Raw genomic sequence first — 24,507 nt, 5'->3', positions numbered from 1 at the left:
GGATAAACAAAGAAAGCTCATTGACTCCTGGTGAGAATCAACTGATAATGGCAGTGAGCTCACCTGGAACTGAAAAACAAAAGGCATCCCTGAGCAAACCCCAAACACAGTGACACTGAAGAAGATGAAACATCCAATTTCCAACCTCCTAAAGCTTTCACCCAATCACTCAACATGATCTTACCCTAGTCAGCTGTTCCCACTGTGCTGGAAAACTCAATGCAAACCACAGGATGTCACTCTGGTTGCTTGAAGCTAATCTCCGCTTTTGGGTTAGAAAGGAAGAGGCGTCTATCCCTGCTAAAGCAGTGTGGAAACTATGGAGCATTTTTCCTAGGAATGTAACACCAACAGGAATGCTGGATTGAGAGAAATGCTTTTTGTGGGCTGAACTGCGGATTCTAATTGTCTCTAAGATATTATGCCTGAGTTCAAAACAGGAATGAACTTTAACATCATGTAAGCACTCCTTTCTCCTTTAACTCTAGAATCATATTCACCTTTCCCACCCAAGAGTTATAGGGCCACGGAAAATAAATTTATAACCTCTATCTCCACTAGTGTTTCTCAAATTAGATTCTAATCCCTTCTTCTGAAGACCAGGTGAAGTCCTTGAGTGACACTCCCTTATCTCCCAATATTAACTGAAACAAAGACGTAGTTAATGATACCTAAATGTTAATATAAAGTTGGTGTATCTTAGGTTACATAATGAAGGGTAGGAAAACAAAATATTTGCTTATCATACATGACATATACATACAAATGTGTGAACAAAATAAGGAAGAATATGACAGGAAGGAAAGGGCTTTCCTCCTCATTCTTGCAGTTCACAGATTTCACCCCCAAGTACGGATTGAGTTTGTTTTTAACATTGCCCTTCCTGCTGCTTTCTCTGTACTTCTCTATCTAGTTTCCAATGTCCTTACCTCTCCTGCTTTCCCTAAATACAACCCCATCAAGCCAAGGGCAGGCATTATGCCCTATCCCTGGCATGCTCCAGAGTAATCTTCCCTATTGGTGCAAAACAAAAAGGTGGAGAACAAGAAAGAGCTAGTCTTCCCTAATCTATAAATGTTTTTTTTTTTGCGGGGGGGGGAGGGCAGCAGTGGTGGCTTTATGGGCCAGGTGGCTACTTAAGGGGGATGAAGCGTGAAGAGTGAGTGGACCCAGTGCCAGGCTGGCCGTGCTTCACGGGCTTGTAGGTGATGAAGTCGCCCAGGCAGTGGCCAGTCATCTCAGGCTTGATCTCCACCTGGTTGAAAGTCTTGCCATTGTAGACACCCACCATGCTGCCCACTATCTCGGGCAGGGTGATCAGGTCTCGAGGGTGTGTCTTCACCACCTCGGGTTTCTCCGTGGGTGGTGCTTCCTTTTTGGCCTTGTGCAGATGCTTCAGTAGTGAATGCTGCTTCTGCCGAAGTCCACAGTTCAGCTGCGGCCTCTGCCGAGCACTATAGAGCTGCATCAGCTTTTCCCAGGACAAGTCCAGCAGCTGGTCGAGGTCCATGCTGCGGTAGGTAAACTTGCAGAAGGTTCGCTTCTTCTTTTGCTCTACTTCCGCCATCTTGCCAGGTCTTTGGAAAAGTATAAATGTTAAAACACTGAATTTCAAGCATTGTAAGGCCCCGAGTTCTTTTTCAGTGGTTATTTGGATATACAGGGAAACTGTCTTGTTTTATTTTCTTTCCCAGTATGTACGAGAGTCCAGTTTTATTATTATTCAATCACTAAGTTTGAATAGTTGAAGTTTAATACTTTTTGGCAATGGAGTATATCCAATAATGGTCACACTTCTTATCTATAAGTTGAGCCACACCCTTGGAGGAAGCATTTTTTTTTTTAGCTGTAGTGGAGTATTTCCCAAAGTTTCATCCATTCTTTTGGGCTATGTGCTTCTATGCAATGAAAGAATCACTAACAGGTGCCAGAAAATCAACTCCTGGCACTGACTGAACCCACTGCTGATCAAAAACATTGTTGTAGAACCCCGATCTGAACTGAACAGACACAGGCTTTTCTTGGCAGGAATCCTTAAATACAGAACTGTCTGTATTTAGAAAGGAATTCAGTGTCTTAGGTATGACTTAGAGGGTGCCACAATTGGATTACATGCAAGTCCTATCACATTCTATATAAGGGGCTAGAGCACCATGGCTTGTGGTACCCATGTGCGAGTGTCCTGGAACTCTCCCCTCAGGACACCAAGGGATGCCTGTGTGCACAAGAACCCAAAACCTCACGATGGCTCCTTTGTCACTCAGATCCCATGGACCTCTGGTCCTCGAGATCCACTATGTACTGCATTGTCACAACCATTCTTTTCCTTTCTTTTTTTTTTTTTTTAACAGTGCCAGGGATTGAATTTAGGACCTTGCATTTGCCAGGCAGACACTTATGCCACTGAGCTACTTTCCCGGCTCCATCACAACCACTCTTTTTTTTTTTTTTTTTTTGTGCAGGGTCTCACTTTTACAAAGCCTGGACTCACAGTGATCCACTTGATTTCTGCCTCCCTAGTGCTGGGATTACAGGCACACGCCACCACACCCAGACTCCATCACAACCACTCTTGAACTTATTTTATAGAAGAAAATTTAAATTTATCATCACAATTTTATTGAAGAATTTTTATATAGGCATCTAAATAATCAAATCCAATACTGGTAAGACTTATCAATTCTGGTATAAATCATACCCCATCTCTGTTTACTTCGGGATTTGTATCATTATTAAACAAGAAAGAGCTTCATTATGGTAATTTAAAATCCTTATGTTTAAGTATTAGGATTATTTTTTGTATTATTTTCTTGAAAATCCAATTGCATTTAAAATTTTAAGGATTCTTAATATATGTACAGCATACCAAAATCAAATTTGCTCTATCTGTGATCATAACTAGGATCTTTTATATTTAATGAAATATAATATTGTTTGAAAGTTAATTTTGCTAGGTGTGGCTTAGTCGCAGGGCACTTCCTAGCTTCTCTTGGATTTGTTCCTCAATGCTGCAAAAAAAGAGTTAATTCTTAATCATTTTTTTTTTAATGTATTTAGGAAAGGGTCTACAGGGTCTCATTACACAGATCGGACTCCTAGTGAATCTCCTGTTTTCAGCTGCCCAAGCACTGGGATTACAGGTGCGTGGGCCAGCACGGCACACCAGGGATCGAACCCTGGCCATTGTGCTCTGCCTAAGCAGATCCACTGAGCTCTCTGGCTGGCCACAGTCATTATGTTATATTGAACAAATATCAGTAATACACCTGCAAATTTAAGACTGACAGCAAGTGCTTAGTACATTAAAATCAAATACAAATTATTGTTTATACTGAAGGAAAAATTTGTTAATCTTTCACATTTTTAGTTACAATGATGGATCTCACTTGCCATGAAAGATGTGAAAAATGCTACAGGATATTTAGAATATTTCCAGGTGAGTTCATATTTTGGTTATAGATTTTTTAAAGAAATATCAATACTGAGGTAACTCCTAGTAACAGTGATGCAGTCAAACAATTCCATGGTCTTTAGTCTCTACAAAGAGCTGTGCACACAGCCATCCCTCAGTGTCATCACCACTATCCATGGTAGAAGACTGCAGGGCCTTCCAGAGAACGCCGCCCTGGTTAGTGAGTCATTCCTCCTACTCCACTCCTGGCACTGAGGTAGCCACTGTCTACCCCCTGGATTGGCTGCTGAACATTTGAAAAATGGAATCAAATACTAGGTATGGCCTTCTATGACTGGATTTTCTTACTTAACAGAATGTTTTCAAGACACAGCCCCCCTGGATACTGCACTTCTTACTGGTACGATCTCATTTTATGGGTGGATCACATTTACCCACTCATCAGTTGATGCCCATTTGGGTTTATCTACTTTTTGGATATTATGACTAAATATTACTCTGAACATTTGTGTACATTTTTGTGTGAAACATGTTAATCTACTTTTATTGGAAAGTTTTCATGGTTCATAACATACCAAAAACCATATTAAGGGCAAAATGAATCTCTTAGTATGAAAGTACAGTTTTCTTAAACTCCATTAATTTAATAAAAAAGGGATTCTAAATTAAGTACAGAAGTTCACATAATTTTTATGCAAACAATATACAGTAATATTTGGATGACTTGAGCTCTATATTATCTGTTCAAAGCAGAATATGTATAATGCACTCTGAAGGTAAAATCTTGACTATAGCATTTAGAATTTAATTAAATAAGAAACACTGTAGTAGACCTGGTGGTCCAAGCAAGTTATAAAATTCTATGACAAATTTAGACATGACAGTACAGATACATTAACGATACTCAGATATAATCATGTGTACTTACAGAACAAACTATATTCTATTTATTTGCAAATATATTTTAGTTAACCCCTAAACTCATATTATTATAACAATGTGCCCTTAGTGAAGAACTCACATATTGGGGCCCTGGCACACTTTCTTTGTGCATTGGTCAGCTGCTAATTTCATAGCAATGTTATTTTTTTTTTCCCTTGGGAAAAGAACTGAACCTTGGAATGATGAGCTACATAACAAGACTCCCCCCCCCCCCTTTAAAAGACAAGGTCTCTAAGTCAGGCATAGTGGTACAGACCTGTAATCCCAGGACTAGGGAGGCTGAGGCAGAAGGATCACTGCAAGTTCCAGACCAGCCTGGACTACAACCTGAGCTCAAGGCCAGTCTGAACTGCATAGCGAGACCCTTGGGGGGGGTGGGAGGGGGGAGACAGGGTCTCTAAATTGTCCCTGGTGGCCTTGAATTTGTGATCTTCCTGCCCCAGGCTCCTGAGCTGCTGCAGTTACAGGTGGGCATCATCACACCCTGTTTAGTCTTTTATATTTTTAATAGGCCTTCTAATATGTAAGAAAATATGAAAGAGAGAGTGTGTGTGTGTGTGTGTGTGTGTGTGTATGTGTTACTGGGATTTGAGGGAACACTAAGCTACATCCTCAGCTCCTGCTGTTTTGTTTTGTTGTTTTTTAAAAGGAACACCAAAGTGAGTTTTTATTTTAACAGTGCCTGTGCTGAAGGCCAGTACAGCATAGAAGGCCAGTACACAGGAGGGAGCCTTCCCAGACGGGCCTGTATATAATTTTATTTCCATAGAGGGAGACACTTTTGTTACTTAATGCAAATTAAATTTAATAATGACAATATAAACTTTAATTGCAACTGTAAAATGTAAGATTGTGAAATATTTAAGCATTTTAGTTCATACTAGCCTGCTGTATCCTTAGACCTCAAGACAAGAAATGTAAGTCTACTACTGTGATTACAACTAAGCAAGTAAACTGAAAGCCTGGCTGAGCAATAAAATTCACCTCCAAAGAATGCCAAACTAAACTGAATTTAGGGTTATGCTATTATTGTCTCATTAAACATGGATAATCTATAATTCCGTATTTAGGCTTTGTTTTTTTTTTTCGAAACCGGGGATTGAACTCAGACCCTTGCGCTTGCCAGGTAAGTAGGCTTTGTTTTATAAATGAATTTTTACATAGTTTAATTTAAAAAAAAAATGTTATCTGACTTAATTTCTTTTTTTATATATTTATTTTTTATTGAGAAATACATATGAATGAGACAGTTTCACATTAATAGGACAGTTTTGACAGTCAATACACTGTACAGCTATCTTCTTAGTGGTTATCCATAGTACAAGAAGCAGACAGGATATTCTGTTCAAACACTGTTAGTACACCTCTTTCTTCTCATTAAGTGAAAGTAGCTGTAAATTTATCCTATTTTTATATATAAATACCAAATAATCTTTCCTTTGTATCCTTTTTTTTTTTTTTTATCTGACTTAATTTCAAGAGACCAGGTCTCACTCAACATGTTGCCCAAACTGGCCTTGAACTCTGGGGCTAAAGCAATGCTCTATAGCTCCAGGCTCCCAGGCAGTCAGTAAGGGCACATGATCCAGTTAATGGTCAATATATGGGCAATATAAAAAAAAAAAAAGACTAAACAAAAGTTTAGATTTCAAATGTGAAAGTATGTCTGCAGGGCTGAAATAGCCAAGGGTGGATATTTTCTTTGGTGCCAGCTCCATCACAATGAAAATTTTTGTAAAACAAAAACTGTTTTCCAGTCCCAACTAGTAGCCCATGTAAAAGTAATATTGGATATAATTAGTGTAACTGTAGGACTTTGGATAATTCCTTTTAGTCATCGAGTAGAGCTCTATATGAAATATATAAAATATTCTGAGATAGCAAATATGTACGTTTCCCTAACAGAAAAATTAACACTGGCTAACAGTCAAAGGACTAAAAGTCAAAAGGTTAGCGGTTTGAGTGCTGGCCTTGAGGTCAGGCTTGGTGGCACACATCTGTTACCCCAGGACTTGGGAGGCTGAGGGAAGAAGACAAAAAGTTGAAGTCCCACCTAGGCAACTTATCAAGAATCTGCTTCAAAAACGGAGTCTGTGGGGCCGGGGAGATAGCTCAGTAAAATAAACGCTTGCCTGGCAAGTGCAGGGTCCTGAGTTCAATCCCTGGTCCCGCAAAAAAAAAAAAAAAAAAAAAAACGGAGTCTGTCTTTGAAGTCTGTTTGCCTATTTCAAATCCTGGCTGTACTATTGCTATTATTATTTATTGATTGATTTTTTTTTTTTTTTTTTTTTTTTTTTTTGTATTTTAGGGAAGGGTCTACAGGGTGTTCAGGGTCTCACTACTAGATTAGACTCATAGTGATTCTCCTGTTTACAGCCTCCCAAGAGCTAGGATTGCAGGCACACGCCACCATGCCCTGTCTCTGTACTATTATTAATTATATAACCTGTTTTTCATCTGTACAATGTGGATTTGATGGGATCAGTTAAAAAGACCTAGCACACAGTAAGTACTTGAGCTGTTACTAAAACTTATTTAAAATTTTAAATATGGCATATTCAACTTTCTTTTATCCTTTCTTTTCTTTTTTTTTTTTTAATCTCTTTGGCAGAAGCAGGGATTGAACTCAGACCCTTATGCTTGCCAGGGAAGTGCTTATTCTACTGAGCACTCCCTAGCCCCTTATTATTCTCATTTTGTAATTCTTCCACACGTCTCATTTACAAAAACATATAATAAATACATGTGATATAATAAAAACTAGATTACCTAGAATGCTTGGGAAATAAATCATTCTGATCAACTTGGATAGTTCAATTTTCCAGTCAGGTAAAATAGGGGATTAAAAAAAAAATCAACAAATGAGATAAAACTATTGCCCAGGTTTCTATTATGTATTTCCATACTTTCTAAAGAAAGTATACTTATATTCATGAATTTATTTTCAAATATCTTAATTTATAATACAGTAAATTTAATGTCACATGTATATTACTTGGAGAATGTCTACAACTTCATCAGACTGCCAAAGTGATTTGTAGCACAAAAAAGTTAGGAGTTTTGCCTCATATTTGTCCCAGTCCACCGTGTTGTGTCAACCTGGGGCACTGAGTTCCACTGTGCTCCACCAAAGCTTGGTTGAATTAGAATAACACAAGTTGGTTTTTTTTTTTTTTTTTTTTTTTACAAGTTGGTTTTTTGGGAGTCTTTTCGTTCTGGTGGACCTCCTGGGATATTATTAGTTTCCTTTATGTAAGTGGAAATGTTTTTTCCTATCCGTGTACCCTAGCTTCTGGAAATACAAAACAAATGGAAAATATAAGTTAGGTCAAGAGAAATAAAGTAAATTAGACTCAGATGTCATTTAAGGTAGAAACAGGGGCTGAAAAGATGGCTCAGTAGAATAAGCCCTTGCTTGGCAAGCACAAGGGCCTGTGTTCAATCCCCGGTTCTGCCAAAAATAAATAAGGTAGAAACAGAAAACATCTTGCTCTATGAAACTCCATCCATCCATATTCTGCAGTTAATTGTATAAACTCAAATTTTACTTCTGTCATTTATTACCTTGGGATAGTAACTTAATCCATGTTTTTGTTTCTTCATTTGTAGAAGAGCATTAATATCCAGAGTGTGATAAATTCCATGTATGTGACCTATTCCTATCACTACATTTCATACTTGGGCCAGTCAATATCTGACTTGTTAACTTGAGTAACTTACATTTATACAGAACCAAAGAGTCCAGGGTCCCTATTACACGTGAACCACATGGCAACTCCAAGAGAGGATGGCTATTATTACATTTAGCTGAGTAGGGAAGAAGCAGACTCAGATGAGTAACCAGGCCAATTTTACAAATGGGAAACAGTAAGAACTCAAACCTAGGTTTTTTTCCTCCACCCTCAGACCTAATCCGGTGCCTCTTACTATACCTGGTAAGCAGAAGAAAGGACAATGGAAACATTACTCTGTGAGGGGAGGAATCAGATATTCAACAAGCGAGAGCTGAGCATCTGGGTGGTTTGCTAGTTTCTGAATGGTCCAGACTGAAAAGTATCAGTATCAGCTGGGAGCTTTTTAGAGCTATAGACTCCATCTCCAGCCTTGCCTACTAAATCAAAAATCTACCTTTCGAAAAACTCCAGGTGATCACTATGGATACTTGTTTGACAAGTACTGTTGACTCTAGTGAAACTATAAGGTCACTTAAACAGAATTTCTCAGAACATTTATTATTTACCTGTGACTTTATTAGGTAATATTTTGTTTTCGAAATGAAGCATATTTTAAAATCAAGCTTATTTGACTATGTAACCCTTGAAGGTTTCCACTTTGGTGAGTTTTAAAAGCACTTCAGTAGTTGGGACATGATGTATACAGTCCGTGTCGATGCCGTCACCTCGATTCCACCACGTTCTTAGCTTCTCCGACCCAAAATCCTATCTGATTTCTCGGACTCTGGCTACCGTGGCCTAGGGAAGTGGACTCCGAGGAAAGGCGGTACGGTATCTGCTGAGCTACCCCATCTCTGATCGCCCACACCTGCGAGGGATCGTGACCTCCCAGCCTGGGCACGCGCTCGTCTCCGCCACGTGGGTGCGCTGAGCGGGCCTTCGGCTTTCCTGGCGAAGAGCGCCTGCGGCACTGGGGGACGGCCCGGCAGGAAATACTGTTCACCTGCCCTCGCGGATCTACGAGAAGCACAGGTATCCGCCATCAGCCCGCAACCCCGCCCACTCGCACATTCCCAAAGGCTACCTCTCGTTCCCAGCGCCCGGAGAATTCCACTTCCTCTCCCTCCCACCAGCGAAGACCGCGGCGAAGGGGGCGGTGCTTCCTGCCGGCGGTCCCACCCACTTCCGGCCAGCGTTTTGGCGCATCTCGCGAGAATTTGCGGGTCTGGGGCGGGGCTCCGCCAGGAAGAGCGCACAAAACTGCCCTTAAGTCATTGCAGAGCTCTAGCTCCGGCCAGGCTGCCGCGCGTTTCTCGCGAGACCCGCCTCCTTCGTACCAAGTGAGGAAACTGGGGGACGCCGCTGGGAGGGGCGTGGGGCTCCTCCGCGCAGCTGCCGCTTCTAGGCCCTTCCTCTCGGGGTCTCCTTCCGGTTCTCGATGCTTCTCTGAGTCCGGGCTTCCGCCGCCGCCCGCCCTCCCTCGGCCCATGACCCGCCCCCGGCCCCCGCCCGCCCGGCGCGACCTCCGGTCGGCTTAGTCTAAGGTGCCGTTCCGAGTGGGAGGCGGCGGTGCGCGGGCCGAGTCGGCCGGGGACTGGGCCGCCGAGCTGCGCTCGCTCGCGCCACGGCGTTGGCGGACGGATTCGCGCGGTGAAGAGGCAGGCGCGGGGGGCGGCGGGCGGGCGCGCGGCGTAGTTCCGTCCGGCGGACATCTTGTGGCGGTGTCGCGCGGAGCCCCGTCGGCCGGGGAGGCGCCGCAGCCGCGCGGGAGGAGGCCGAGGCGAGGCCAGGCGAGGAGCCCCGGCCTCTGTGCGTGGGCGCGGGCGGCCTCTGAAGCCCCGTGGGGAGGTGGGGAGGCCAGGCCGCAGCGTCCGCTCGCCCGGGCGCGTCCCCGCTGAGGAGCCGGGTGCTGGATCTGCCCGCGAGTCTCTGCCGCGTCCCTTCCGAGCGGAAACCGAAAGCGGCCGGCGCCGTGAGGCCGCCGCGCCCTGCCCCCGCCCGCTTTCCGTCCGGTGACGCCGCCCGGCGACCCCACCTCTGGCCCCACACCCCTCCCCCAGGGCTCCGGCCTGGTCCCTACCCCGGGTCCCGCTCCCCATTCCCGCACCCCTCGACCCCGGCCGCCGCGGTTCCCGGGCAGGCGCTGACTGCCCCGTCCGTTCTTACGAAGGGCCGTGTCTGAGCCGCTGAGAGCTGAGGACCATCTAGACGCGGCGGGGCTGAGCACACGCGGACACCGAGGGCCGGGACAGCACGGACCATGGCGTTGAAGCGGATTAATAAGGTAGGGTCGGGCTGGGAAACGCTGCCGGGGCTGTTCGGGTGGGGGCCGGGTGGGGTCCACGGAACCGGGGCTGCAAAGGTAGCGGCGGGCTGGCCGGGGGGACGTTGGAGTGCCCGGGCCGGCGGGATCCGGGCCACGCCGCCCGGAGCAGGGCGCCTGCTGCGCACCTGGGCCCGGGGCCCAGCGCGCCCCATCCAGGAGACAGGGTCCCCGCCCGGTTCAGGCTCGGTTCTGCTCCAACTTCTGTCCCGCATCTTAAGATGGCGCCTGCTGTTGCCAGCTCAGGCCCTTTCCGGCGTCTCCGTTCCTAATAGTGTGGGGTCTATTCTTTGTCAAGGGGTAACTTTTATATCCGGTCTCAGGCACTACTTGGGGACCCCCTGTCCAAGACTTAACCAGAATTCGAACTCTTGGGAGTCTTTCCCTTTTTCTGTGTCTTGTGTATGTGTGGTGTATTTGGTTCTTGCACAATCGAGGAGGGTGGAGTATTTACAGTTAACTTGAAAAAAAATTTGAGGGAACAAATTCAGACTTACGGGAAATCGAGAGACAGATTAGAACTTTGAGGATACTTTTTTGGACACATGGGAGGATTTGGTTTTACTAAAATAGATCTGATACTGCTTAACTTACAATTATTTAATAAATATGACTTCGGAATTTAAGTTGAAAAACTGCTGTCTTACAAAAGGCAAAGTTTCTATTTTAAGTCAGTGATGCTGAAATTTTTAATTTTAGGTCATTGCATTGTAGTGGGTTTATGAAAATACTAATTTGAATCTATTAGATGCTATTTGAATCTATTAAAGGAGAGAAAGAAAAGTTATGATTTCTGAGGGATAACTTTTCTGTGACTACTTCTAGGGCATCATGTTGAACATAGTTGTATTTACAGCATGGTTAATAGAGATATTCGGTATATTTCAGAACCTTGTATTTGTGGGAAATTAGTTCAGGCGATTGCAACTCACTATAGTCTCATCCATTGCTTTTTATGCATGTGAAACAGAAAACACTTTGAAGGACGGTCTCATTGATTTTTTTTCTTTTTACAGGTGATACCCAGATGCTGTGACACCATTTTAATTTAAAAGCTCTAGAGAGGCACTAAGGCATTGGTTAAGAGTGAATATTGAGCAGAAACAGATTAAAGAGTTCTATCTCAGAGCAAGCTTATTCGTGGGGTTCAGTGAGATGGGTGTTTGTTACACATGAACAGTAAATAGCAGTGTGCTGATAGACACCAGGCACTGTTTCAGACACTGGAAGGGCAGCAGTGAAAACAGATGTTATGTTCCTAGTCATTGTTGGGGTTAGATGTGGTGATGTTTGTTTCTGAAGAGGGTCCTAACTCTTGTAATGGTTATTGCTGTTTAAGGTTACAGTGTGTAATTTTCAGAAACTTTAAAAGAACTTTGGTAGTTTAGGGGTCTTAGTTGACATCAGGTTGTTATCAGGTTGTTGTTGATCTCAATATTTACAATTACATAATACTGGGATTTAAAGACTTCAAAACGCAAAAAACAGTGTTTATGTGGTACGTGGTTGATTAGGGCTGGAAGAAAAATATTTTAAGCATGCATAAATATTTTTTTTTCTCTGCCCCATTGTCAGAATCATGTTAGGAAGTTTTTTCTGTTTTGTGTTTTTTGTTTTTAATACAGTATAATCTCTCTTAGTCAGTGTGGGCAGTTTCGGAGTGTTTCTCTTTTAAAGTTAGAAAGAAGGCCTGGGGTTGTATCCCAATGATAGACCATTTACTTAGCTTATAGAAAGTCCTAGGTTCTATCTTAAGTATCACACAGCTGTGGGGAAGAATGTCCAGATACTTGAAACAGTTTTGAAGGGTAGTACTTTATTTTTAAAAATGACTAGAGTAGCCATTGCTGCTGTTACGATTTGTTACCTATTTTGTGTTTGTATGAAGGCCCTAGAAAGGCATCTGTAGTCCTCACTAATATTTTATTGTAATGCTTATTAATAAGATGTTGCTAATTTTTGGTAATTCATTCAGTAGGGCCATTTATGAATTGTTCATCAACTTAAATCTTTTAACTTTATTAGATCATATAACTTTGTTACAGTAGTCCTTTTTTGAACCAACTGTAGTATGATCCCAGGTAGGGTTGTTAGACAACAGAAATCAAAGAAGTAAAACTGTAAATTGATTGATGTTGGTGGTCATAGATCATTTTACCGTTTCTGTTACACAAAATGACCATAGTACATAGGTTTGGGAAATGTTTGAATATAGCAGGTTGTTTTTTACACCCCCTAATGTCAGACCTGAACTGATCCTGAAAGAACTCCAGCAAGCCTTGGTGGCATAATTTGTTTAATCCCAATACTCCAAAGGCTGAGGCGGGGATTACCATAGCAAGACAGTCTCTCAAAAAAAAGGATTGTGGGTCCCTCACACTGCAAGACCCTGGGTTCAGTGAGGGTAGAGGGGCAACTCAGTGTTACAACTACTTGAAACAATAACTTACATTAATTTGGTCTGGCAAATCAAATCAGAAACTAGACCAGAGAAGTTAAAGGGGAAGAAAAACGTCTAGGTTCATGTGACATGGGATCAGAATGCAGGCCATCTGGATCTATGTTCCCTCAACTATAGAACTTTCGTTTGCGTGTATTATAATAGTTAAGACATAAAGCCTCAACTGTATGCCAGATACTACTATGAGTAGTTACTTAGTCTTGAAGACAAGCACGTGAGAGGTGAGCTATTCCATTTTATGGCTGAGGTAATGCAGAGAGGTTATGTTAACTTTCATACAGCTAAGAAGTGGCTGAGATTTCAAGTCATGTAGTGCACCTCAAAAAGATTAAGCTCTGGACCATTTCAGTTTCTCTGATAAATGTGATTTTAGGGTTTTATCTGAAATGAACTTCTCCTAGCTCATACTTAAGTAACTGGGGATGTAGTTTTATTTTTAGGGTATAGCTAATTTGTGAAATAATATAAATGTTTTGGAAGGAGCAAATTTAATTAGAAACTGTCATGTGCCTTTTTAGTGGTAGGGGTATTTTAGAGTGAACAAAATATGCTTATTCTCAAGCTGGCTTTAGGCTAGCTAGCCTAAGTTGTCTTTCTTTTAGACAGTCATTCTCCACTCAGTACTTGAACACAGCTAACCAACTTGGAATGTGGAATCGTATGACTGGGGAATGCAGATCATACAATGGCCTTAATATTTAATGTGAAAAGGGATGACTGTCCTCAGGGACATCTAATGTGTTAATTTCAATTTTTGTTACAGATACAAAGTTGAAAACACTTCTTACTATTGTAAGCGCCTTGTTCCATCCATCCTTGTATGTTAATTCCTAGGCTCAGGTGCTCCTTGTTGTCCAGAGTATACTTCACTTACAGATTCTCTTAACAAGTTGTTTTTGTTTTTGTTTTTTTTAATTTTATTTATTTGTGTGTGTGTGTGTGGGGGCAGCTCAGCCCACCAGGGGGCGGGGCTGGCTGGCATGTGGTGCTGGGGGATTGAACCGTGGGCCCTGGGCTTCGCTAAGCTTGTTCCAAGTAGGTGCTTTAGACCACTGAGCCATCTCACCAGCCCAACAAGTTGTTTAATGGTTCCTTATGAAAAGAAATGAACTTCTTGAGATATTAGGTTCTCAGATAAGATTTTTTTTCCACTGGTTTTTGAGTAGCAACTTGTGTATTAGTGTATACAGGAGCTGGTTATATGCAATTGTATATATGTGGCTTTTAACACAAGTTGTATTTTTTAGAATGTTTAGGGTTTAAAGAACAATGTGGGGGTCTGTGATTTACTAAATCATTTTTTTCTGAAAATATACCTAATTTTGAAAAGTTCATTGGGGAATTTTGAAGCTTCTTTTTGGTAAAGAATTAACCACAGATAAGGAAAGGGTAGTCGTTTAATCAGTACTTAATTGGTATAGACAAAGGCACACTAGTTCTAAAGGTACAAAATGAGAAAGACCCATGAGAACCTCTGTTTTGAATAGGGGAAAAGTCATAAAAACATGAGTGTCATATGTCTAATTTACTTTTCAAGATTTATATTAGGCTTTTTTTTTTTTTTTTTTTTTTTGAACTAAGGTCTTGCTGTAGTTCAAGCTGATCTTGAATTCACAAGATCCTTCTGCCTGCTGGGATTACAGGTGTGCACCACCATGCCCTGCCTATATTAAGTTTTCATATTTAGAAGTTAAGAGAAATGTTGGGGGCCCAGGAAGATAGTTCAGTAGAGTAAGTAACTGCCTGGCAAGCGCAAGGTCCTAAGTTTGATTCCTGGTACCAAAAAAAAAAAATTTTTGTTACTTCAGGTTTTTCCTGTTACTGAAGATAGATTTAAAGAACTTTTTTTGGGATCACATTGTGTTGTTTTATAACTACTTGATTTCCTTTGCCAAAACCAGTATTTGAAATAAAACTAAATTTTCATAATTAATATTAGTTGATAGAAGCATTTAATATCTTATTACCAAATTTACCTTCCTAGACAAGATTCTGAGGACTGTATCTTTGGACTTAACTGGGGAGAGGAAAAGGAAAGTTCCACAATGCTTTGTGGTGGTGATGGAACCCAGGGAGCTGAGGTACATCCTTTGCTCTTTTTTTTTTTTTTTTTTTTTAAATGTAACTTTAAAGAGGTTCTCCCAAAACTGACTAGGTCAGCCTTGTGATTCGTCCTTTCGCTCCAGTAGCTTAGATTACAGGTGAGCAGCACCATGCCTGGCTAGTATTTTTATATCATGTATTTCTCTTTTTTGATTTTAGCATACTACTGTGCTTTTATTTTAATCTTGATTTGTGTCAATTATAGGGCTTCAATTAGATTTTTACAGCTAAATTTGTCCTATTTAATCTGAGATATCTCAGTTATTACCCACTATTTTTTGATTATTTGTTCCTGGAGTGCTTATTCACATTCCTACCTTCCTGTAATTTCATGGCTAATGTATAATTAAATTTTCTTCCCTCCCGCTTTTTTCTGTGTTAATGGGGATTGAACTCTTGGCCTTCCGTGTACCAGGCAGATTCACCACTAGACTATCTCCAGTCCTTATTTTGAGAGCAACTAAGTTGCTCAGCCTGGCCTGAAATTTTCAGTTGTCCTGACTTAGCCTGATTTAGGCTAATGACTTAGCCTTCAAAGTAGTTGAGATTACAGGCATGTACCACCACACCCAGTGTAATTGGATATTTTCTGCCAGTGAGCAGCTTTTAAGTTTTACTTTTCTTGTCTATGAAATGCCTTATTTGTTTATATGGATCATAACTTACAGCTTAAATTTAAATTTATGTCAGCCCATTTCAAGTAAAGCCTAGGAAAGAACTTTCAGTGGGGGCGGAGGTGCAACTAGGCTCTTAATTTATGACCCAAGCTGGCCCCTAAATACTTGGGCCCAAACAATCCTCACTGAGATTACAAATCCACAGCACTGCCTGATTTGAATTATTTTATATTTTTGGCGGAAACTAGGTTGAACTCAGGCCCTTACTGAGCCATCTCCCTGATCCCTGAATAATTTTTAATGACTTACCTTTAAGAATGATGAAGAAAATTATTATTCATTCAAACCACTGTTGATAATCTTGTCTGATGAACAAGCTTACTTATTTCACCTGTAATTACAGTAAACAGGAAGTTAGCCTTGTGGGTGATGTAAGACAGTGTTCAGAAGCTACATATCAGTCCTTAAGCTGTAACCCAGCACTTGGACTGAGATGAGGACAACAGTGAGATGAAGGCTAACCTGGCGAACTCAGAAGTTTTTTGTAAAGTCTCTCATTTCCTTGTCCCATAATGTGCTTTTGTTGCTTGGTGTGGGTTTAAATTTTTTTATTTATTTATTTATTTATTTGAGAGAGAGGGAGAGAGGGAGAGAGAGGGAGAGAGAGAGAGAGAGAGAGAGAGAGAGAGAGAGAGACACCAGCTCAGCCCACCAGGGGGCAGGGCTGGCTGGCATGTGGTGCTGGGGGATTGAACCGCGGTCCCTGATGCTTTTGCTAAGCTTGTTCTAAGTAGGTGCTTTAGACCACTGAGCCATCTCTCCAGCCCTTGGTGTGGGTTTAGAGCAAAGGCTTTCTTCTATTCCTCCACAGTTTTAAAGTCAAGTTTAGTTCTGAAAGGAGTTTGTAAGTAAAATACAAGAAACTAGCTTATGGCAGTGGCAGAGCTTTTATAGATAGGAAATCTGTACTACCTCATTCTGGTTTTGTCATGAAATGCAAGATAAATGACACGTGGGGGGGCCGGGGAGATGGCTCAGTGGAATAAGCACTTCCCTGGCGAGCGCAAAGGCCTGAGTTCAATCCCCGGTTCCGCAAAAAAAAGGCTTAAATGACACATGGGGTATCCGATCCTTGTGGAAACCTGGTGATAATGACTAGAGGTAGAGTCTAGTGCTTTGGCCCTTACGCCATACCCGAGTTTAGTTTTGACAAGTTTTTCGGGAAGTGTTGGAATCAGTAAACTACAGTATGTTAGTGTGTGCATTTAGGTAACACTTTAATAGGGTGGGTAATGGAAACATTTTCTCTCTTTTATTACTAGGAATCAAACGCATGACCTCATGCTTGCCAAGCAGGCACTGTGCTACTGAGCTAAATCCGTGGTCCTGAAAACATTTTTGTAACTGCTGCCCTTTTGGTGGTGGTGTTCTGGTGTACAAGTAGTGTTTGTCATGGAAAGGTTCTAGAATGCTGAAGTGATTCTTAATAGAGTGAGTCTTACTAGAGGGCTGTTTAACAGATTCATGGTTCAGCAATAATTGTCATATTTCTAATTACTAAGCTCTTTGAAGGAAAGGGCCATTTACGTATTTCCAACATCATCCCTTTTTGCCTGACATTTTCAACACATTGACCTGCTATTACAGTTTTGTAGTTTGCCACTTTGCTGGTAGTAGCACCCTCAGTGAATGAGGGAGTTAGGGAATACAGGAGCAAAAAACTGACTAGGTTAGTGTCTGTCAGCTTTTTATATTTCACTTCTACAATTCAGCTGTCAAAGATTGTGTATCACATTAAAGATTTTCCTTTAAATGTATAAGCCTCAAATTTTATAAAAGTATTTTCAGGATAAAACGTGGGATAAACCTGCTGTTTACACATCTAGATGAGAATACCAGCTTAAGCTGCATCTCTTTGCTGACTGTTACAAGAGATTTGCTTGGTGAACAAATGCCATTCGTCTAGTCTGGTTTTCTGTGGTGCCCACTGGGTGTTGACATAGGTAGACTACTTAGATGGCGAAATCTGTTGTGTCCCAAATTCCTTTGTAGTAGTTTAACCCAGGGGAGTGAGCAATACCGCATGGCAGCGTGAAGATTTGTTACCTAGGTTAGAGAAAAGCATAGTGTGGTCTCCTTGGCTTTATTTGGTCCCCCACCATGCTTATAAAGAGCATTTTCCCAGTGAAAGAAGGGCTGGATTTTCACATCTGGGTGTGGAGAAAGGTGTTTTGTTTTGAGACAGGATCTTGGTATGTAATAGTTCAGACTGACCTTGAACTCATGGCTAGCCTATAGGCATGTACCACCATGCCCAATGAGGAAGATGATACTTTTTTTTTTTAAGAGTATCTTGAAAACTATGGGGAAGAAATGTCTTTAAAAGGCCACACTGTGTTATACCACCTGATTAGATGTTTTGGTCTTAGTGGCCTTCAAAGCTCTGGAGCGTGTCATTCTTACCCGCTACAGTATTTTCCTGTTTCAGGGCTAACTTAGGAATGGAATAGTCTGTAGAGGATGAAAATTTTTTAACAACTGCCATATGTGAACCTGTTCTTTCTCATCCACCATTTCCATTTCCTGAAAGCAATGAGCAGGCAATTTCAGTTCTTCAAATTTCATAAATTGTTTTTGTCCCTGAGTCTGTGAAACTTTCAGACTTCAGAGTCATTTGTAAGATGAAAAGAACCCGAGTACTTTTGAAATTTCTTCATTGGAAATTGATCTCATGTATAGTAGATAGTTTCCTTTTACAGTGGAACAGATGACCGTTTTCTCACTTGGCATCCATTTAAAAGCATCTGACTTGAGAACTGGGTAACCCTATACCCACACTACGTACAGTGAGAGGCAGGCTAGCAATAGACAGTTGTGGAGAGCTGATCCTGAGAAAAACATTTTTTTCCATCCTTTGTTCAAGCTGGGGCATATTTACTCATTGACTAAGAGATGATGTGGCTAAAGTTTTTTCCTCCAATTTACAAATACTGTATTCATTTTCAAAGCATTGACACCATTTGAAGAAAAGCCATTTTTTAATTCATCCATGGTACCTGTCCCATGTTCCTTTTGTTTTGTTTTGTTTTGTCTTGTTTTGGCAGAACTGGGGATTGAACTCAGGCCCTAGTGCTTGCCAGGCAAGTGCTTATTCTACAGAACCATCTCCCCAGCCCTTCATATTCCATTTGTTAGCTCTTCATTATTCCATCCCTCTGAGGATCCTCTAGTGTAAAATTGGGCCTGTGTCTATAAGGTGCCGGCCTGGGTGATATTGTACCTATGAACACAGTTTATACTCTCTCACCAGGATTGTTGCTGTAGCTTCTTAATACAGTCTATATTCATCTCGCCTCTGTAGAGGGGGACTCAGTACAGAGTTAAAACCTGGCATAACTCACAAGCTAAATTTTGTGGAGGAGTATGTGTTTTGGGGTGTTAGAAGGGTCAGTAGTTCACAAAGTTTTTGTTATAAGTAATGTTTATAGCCACTATTCTGAATGGTGTTTAAGGGGCTTTCTGCTGTTGAAAGGTTTGAAAACCAGTGGAGGTAATGCTGTACTTTTGTTCCCCTTCACTTTTTTTTTTTGGTATTTTTAGGGAAGGGTAAACAGGGTGTTTGGGGTCTCACTACTAGATTGGATTTGTAGTGATCTGCCTGTTTACAGCCTCCCAAGAGCTGGAATTACAGACCTGCATCACAACACCCAGTCTCAGTTGTTGTCTCAGTGTGCCCTGGGGGCAGGTCCCGCACCAGCAGGGCAGGCCCTAGGGATTGAACCCCTAGCCCCTGCACCTTGTGGGCACTTTAGTCTGCTGAGCCATGTGGCCAGCCAGTCCCCTTCACCTTAATACAGGGAATAACACTACTTCAGACTACTCACTTTGGGGCCGGGGAGATAGCTCAGTAGAATATATACTTGCCTGGCAAGTGCAAGGTCCTAAATTCAATCCCTGGTACCACAAAAAAAAAAAAAACAACAACCCTCACTCTGTATGCCTTGAGCCCACAGTGATCCACCTGTGTCAGCCTGCCAAGTTCTGTACTTTTTTTTTAATCTTTTCATTTATATATTATTTGGTACAGGGTCTTGGTGTGTAGCTTGTACTCCATAGTGATCTACTTTTCAGCCTCCCCAGTTCTGGAATTATAGGTGTGTGCCACCATGCCTGATTTTTGGTGGCCAGTACAGCACGCCTGGGGTATTGGGGCTGGTGTACATCAAACTGTCCTTGCGCTTCCCAGGCAGGTGGTTAGATTGCCGATTGCCAAGCTGTCACCCCAGCCCAGTGCTATACATCCTTAAGTAGCACATAATGTGTTAACCTGGAAATGACCAAAGAAAAAAGAGTTGGGATAATGTTTTGAGGAAGGGGAAGACAACCTGAGGAGTTCTTACTTTGAAACCTGTGTGTGTGTTCCCTATCCTGCCCCCTTCTGATGCTTAAAATATGAAGGAAGTCGAGTAAAAATGTTGATTTCTGGATCAAGTTGATAAATGCTTTTAGACTATTGCCCAGGTATGGTGATGAACACCTGTAATTCTGCATGTGGGAGACTGAAGCAGAAGGGTCACCATGAGTTTAAGGCTAGCATGAACTACATATTGAGACCCTGTCAAAGTTAAATCACTTCTGGTATAGTATTGTCAGTGTACCAAAAATACCAGTGGCTTCTCATTGCCTCTAGGGATGGTCTTTGTAGGCCTGTTAAAAACTACTCTGATAAGCCACTCCCTTACTATTATCTGCGTCTGTGGTATACCACTACTTGAGGCATATTTTACAAGCTGTATTCTTTCATAGCCCTTTTTGCTTTGTACTTAATGCTTCTGTTTTTCTTTGGCAAATGTGTACTAATTCTATTAAGATTTACATTAGGGGCCAGGGAGGTAACTCAGAGTAGTAAGTGTTTGTCTGGCAGGCAGAAGATCCTGAGTTCAATTCCTGGTACCACCAAAAAAAAAAAAAAAAAAACACTCTAATCAAACCAGGCAAAGTTAGCGGTTACTTTTTCATGTTTTATAGTGTTTAAATACTCCCTCCTTTTTTTGTACCAGGAATCAAACTCATGACCTTTCTTTGTCCGGCAGGTGCTTGTGCCACTGAGCTATATCCCCAGCCCTTAAATATTTTTAAGAAATTTGTGTGTGTGTGTATTGTGACTACTAGCTGTTAGCTTGTCTTTGGGGAGATGGTCGTATTTTATTTATGTTGGTATTTTCAGATCTAACTTGTTTGGCATTAGAGACAGTTATATGAATGAACGAATGAATGATTTGATGGTGGAATTTTAGCCAGTAGCTTAACATTACACTTCTCATTTTAGAAATGGAATTAGCCTGTAGTTTCTGTTCAAGATTCAAAGTTCACTACTACTTAAGTGAGGCACATGTTTTTTGTTTGTTTGGTTTTTGATTATTGAGATAGTCTCTGTTCAGGCTGACCTTGAACTCACCTGTGGAAGTACAGGCTGGCTTTTCATCACAGTCCTGCCTTAGTCTCCCAAGTGCTGGTGTTAACAGGCGTGTTCTACCATATCCTGTGGCATGTGAGCTCTTGTTCCTCCTAATTGAGATTTTTCTTCATTCCAGCTTTTCCAGCTAGAGTCAAGCATTACATTGTTTCACACAGATAAAACGTATGTACTTGGTAAAAGTTGCCAGATAGTACTTCCATAGAAAAAATCAGGTAAGGAAAGCTGAAAGAACCAGTTCCTCTCAGGGATGAAAATTATGGATGTCTCTGTTAGGTCTGCTCTTGTACCTCTTTTGCCCAGTGTGGTCTCTCTGGCTTCACTGTGTACTGCAGAAGACATACTTGGCCAATCGTTTCCCTGCCTTTGTTGTTCTTGATTTTTAAATGATGTCTTTTCCATTTCCAGCTTTGATTTAGAAAATCTTTGGCAAGGATGAGGCCAAGCGCAGGTTAAAGTTATATTCCAGCCTTTTAAGCTGGTTGCTGAGGCTGAAGGAACAAATTATTTGTGTTGCATGTCTAAGTTGGTTAGGCGGTAACTGGACTACCATCACATACAGGAGCAGAAGTGGTCCCATAGAATAGATAGAATGTCTTGCTGCAGAGTAACATCTGCAGTGATCTGCCCTATTCCTCACATTTCCCTGCTAAGATATTTGTATGCTGGCTTGCTCTAGGCACATCATTTGGATGCTATTGAAAGGGGAAGAAAGAAGGAACATGATGGAAGTAAAAATGTTTTTTTCTTTCTTATTTTAGGGAAGGGTCTACAGGATGTTCAGGGTCTCACTACTATATTGGACTTGTAGTGATTCTCCTGTTTACAGCCTCCCAAGTGCTGGGATTACAGGCACTCCTGCCACCAAACCCAGTGTCAGTTGCTGTCTCAGCACACCCCGCATGGCGGGGATCCAAACACCCCTACCCCTACTCCCCTGCTCCTGCTTGTGCAGGCACTTTAATCACCTAGCTATTTGGCTGGCCCCTTTGCTTTATTTTTATTTTTTTATTCTTTTTTCCATAAATTTGAGAAACAAATAGCAATGAGACAGTTTCAAACCAAATTGGTAGGACAGTTTCAATAATTAACACATTGTATACATTCTTCCTAGTGGTTAATTGCTGTACAAGATGCAGACATGATATCCTACTTATTACCCCTTTCCCTTAAAAAAGGTTTGATTTTTATTTTTTAATTTTAGGATAGGGTCTGTAGGTCTCGCAACTCAGTGATCCTGCTGTTTGGGTTTGATTTTTAAAATAATACCTTTGTTTTCTATATTTAACATTCATTTATTTGTATCAGAGAGACAATCTCCTTTGCAGTTCAGGCTGGCCTTGAGTTTATAGCTGAAACTGGTCTCAACAATCCTGCCTCAGCCTCTTGAGTGCTGAAATTATGGACATGTGCCACACCTGGCTTCTATATTGACTGTAAAGGACAGTTTAATGTGTGAGTTTATTGGCCTGATTCTAGATTATTGGTTATAACTTCAGAGATGTTGTAGTGACAGACTTTGAAAAGAGATTCTGGGGCTAGTGGCTTCTGTTTGTAACCTCATCTATCTGGAAAGCTGTGGCAGGAAGATCATGAGTTCACCCCATCTAGGGCAATAAAGTGATACCCCCATCTGGAAAAAAAAAATCAGTAACAGGTTCTGAAATTATGGGAATGCAGAGCTAAATGGAATTTAAAGGCTTATTTGTAAAGATTGGTGTGCAGAAAAAAAATTAAAACTCATTCATGAATCAAATGCATAAATTGGAAAAAGTATTTTTCGACATTTCATATTTATAATTAAATAATACTTAGACATTTGAACACATTTTTTGTGTTTATTAAATTGGCGTCGAAAGGCCAGCTGGATAGCTAAGTGGACTAAAGCGCCTGCTTAGGCAGAGTGAAGCGGCCAGGTTCTATCCCTGGCATGCCATGCTGGCCCCGCTCCCAGAGCACACTGAGACAGCATTTGAGACTGGGCATGGTGGCATGTGCCTGTAATCCCAGCACTTCGGAGACTGAAAACAGGAGGCTCACTACTAGTCCCGATTTATGAAGGTAGACCCTTACTAAATACATAAAAATAAAAATTGGGGTTGAGCAATGCAAGAAGCTTGAATATCATTTTATCATTTTAGTGGTAATTTAGATGCTTACCAGACATTTTGGACTATTAATCATAAATATCACAAACCCAATGTTTTAATTGAGCTAAGACTTTTTTACCTACCATTTCATAAGCAAAGGATCCGAGACCCTTGACTCCATTACAGATCTGGTCTGCTAGCTCAATACTAAGTACATTTTATGCCAAATAATACGCTTTATGAAGCTCTAGACAAGATTACATTGCGAAGGGAGTATATAGCATCTTTGTGTCTTTCCTGTTTTTGAGTATTTGCATGTGTGAAAGGTTTTTTTTAAGGGCTGGGGATATATCTCAAGAGGCTATAACTCAGTGGCATAGCACTTGCCTGGCAAGTGTGAGGTTGAGTTCAATATCTGGTATCCTCCCCTATCCCTCCCCCCCCAAAAAATATACTTGGAGTATAGCCCATGTTTGCATCCTGATGTTTTATGAAAGGGGAGGTTCAGGTAGTTTAGAGATAAAATTTTTCACCTTCAACTGACCTTTTTTTGTGGCGGGCTCAGCTCAGCCCACTCTGGAGGCATGGCTGACACGATATGTGGTTCTGGGGTTCTAACTGTGGTCCCTGCACTTTGCCTAAGCAGGTACTTTATTTAGACTGAGCTATCTTGTTGGCCCCCACTGGGCTTTTTTTCCCCGTTAAGTAACACCGTACAAGTGCTTTTGTTTCTGGTTTTGCTCATTGTAGAGCTTATGTAAGCTTCATTGTTCAAGTCAATTTCATGTTTAAAATTTTCATTTTATTTTATTAATTTTATTTATTTATGTGTGTGTGTGTGTGTGTGGCCAGCTCAGCTCACCAGGGGGCGGGGCTGGTTGGCATGTGGTGCTGGGGAATTGAACCACGGTCCCTGTGCTTTGCTAAGCTTGTTCTAAGTAGGTGCTTTAGACCACTGAGCCATCTCACCAGCCCCTAAAATTTTCATTTTAATGCATATTTGTAGAGGGCCGGGGAGATGGCTCAGTAGACCAAGCACTTACCTGGCAAGCGCAATGGCCTGAGTTCAATCCCTGGTTCCAAGAAAAATACATATTTGTAGTATGTAGTAGATTCCTTGGGAAGTTGGTATATGCACAGAAGAAACATGTTTTAGTTCTTTTATGTTCCTCCCACCCAACATGTGTAAGTTTGAACATGGAAAATTCTTCTAGACTACTACTTACCTGCATTAAAGTGTATAGCTAGATGGTATTGTTACAGAATTACCTCTTTAATAAAAAGTTGGACAGTCTTGGAATTGGCACATGGTTGCTATGAGAATTGGCCTAGTTTGAGTCATTTGGTTAACAGTAGCATATCAGTGTTCAAGTATCCAAAAGCTATTTTTCAGAGGCAGGGAATTTTTT

General features: G+C 41.4%; 2 protein-coding genes across 6 annotated transcripts in view; one reads left to right on the top strand and one right to left on the bottom strand.

Annotated features, from left to right (window-relative positions):
* Positions 1–1,094: 1,094 nt before the first annotated feature.
* Positions 1,095–9,251, bottom strand: LOC101563881 (40S ribosomal protein S15-like). Its single transcript, XM_023703858.1, has 2 exons — positions 9,113–9,251; positions 1,095–1,577 (listed from the first exon to the last, which is right to left on the bottom strand). Exons 1-2 carry the CDS (start codon positions 9,232–9,234, stop codon positions 1,133–1,135), a joined length of 567 nt encoding a protein of 188 aa, XP_023559626.1. The 5' UTR covers positions 9,235–9,251; the 3' UTR covers positions 1,095–1,132.
* Positions 9,252–9,279: 28 nt separating this feature from the next.
* Positions 9,280–24,507, top strand: part of Ube2d3 (ubiquitin conjugating enzyme E2 D3) — a 31,765-nt gene continuing 16,537 nt past the window's right edge. The window contains exons 1-2 of one of the 5 annotated variants that reach the window (XM_023703860.1): positions 9,280–9,368; positions 10,199–10,312. In XM_023703860.1, coding sequence (XP_023559628.1) covers positions 10,289–10,312 — 24 coding nt within the window. In that variant the 5' untranslated portion in view covers positions 9,280–9,368; positions 10,199–10,288. Of the gene's footprint in view, positions 9,369–9,472; positions 9,679–9,704; positions 9,838–10,198; positions 10,313–24,507 lie in introns of those variants that run through there. The other 4 variants (XM_023703862.1, XM_023703861.1, XM_023703859.1 and 1 more) reach the window with 4 other exon arrangements.

This window comes from Octodon degus, unplaced genomic scaffold, assembly GCF_000260255.1.
Source record: "Octodon degus isolate 3935 unplaced genomic scaffold, OctDeg1.0 scaffold00183, whole genome shotgun sequence".
NCBI classification, from domain to species: Eukaryota; Metazoa; Chordata; class Mammalia; order Rodentia; family Octodontidae; genus Octodon; species Octodon degus.
Note: the sequence above shows the minus strand (reverse complement) of the source record. Positions and strands in the feature narration are given on the sequence as shown.

Excerpts from the sequence above, each read along its gene's own strand:
- LOC101563881 (XM_023703858.1), bottom strand. The coding sequence starts at position 9,234 with ATGCGCCAAAACGCTGGCCGGAAGTGGGTGGGACCGCCGGCAGGAAGC. Across the intron at positions 1,578-9,112 it reads CCGGGCGCTGGGAACGAGAG|ACCTGGCAAGATGGCGGAAG; the intron begins GTAGCCTTTGGG and ends ACTTTTCCAAAG.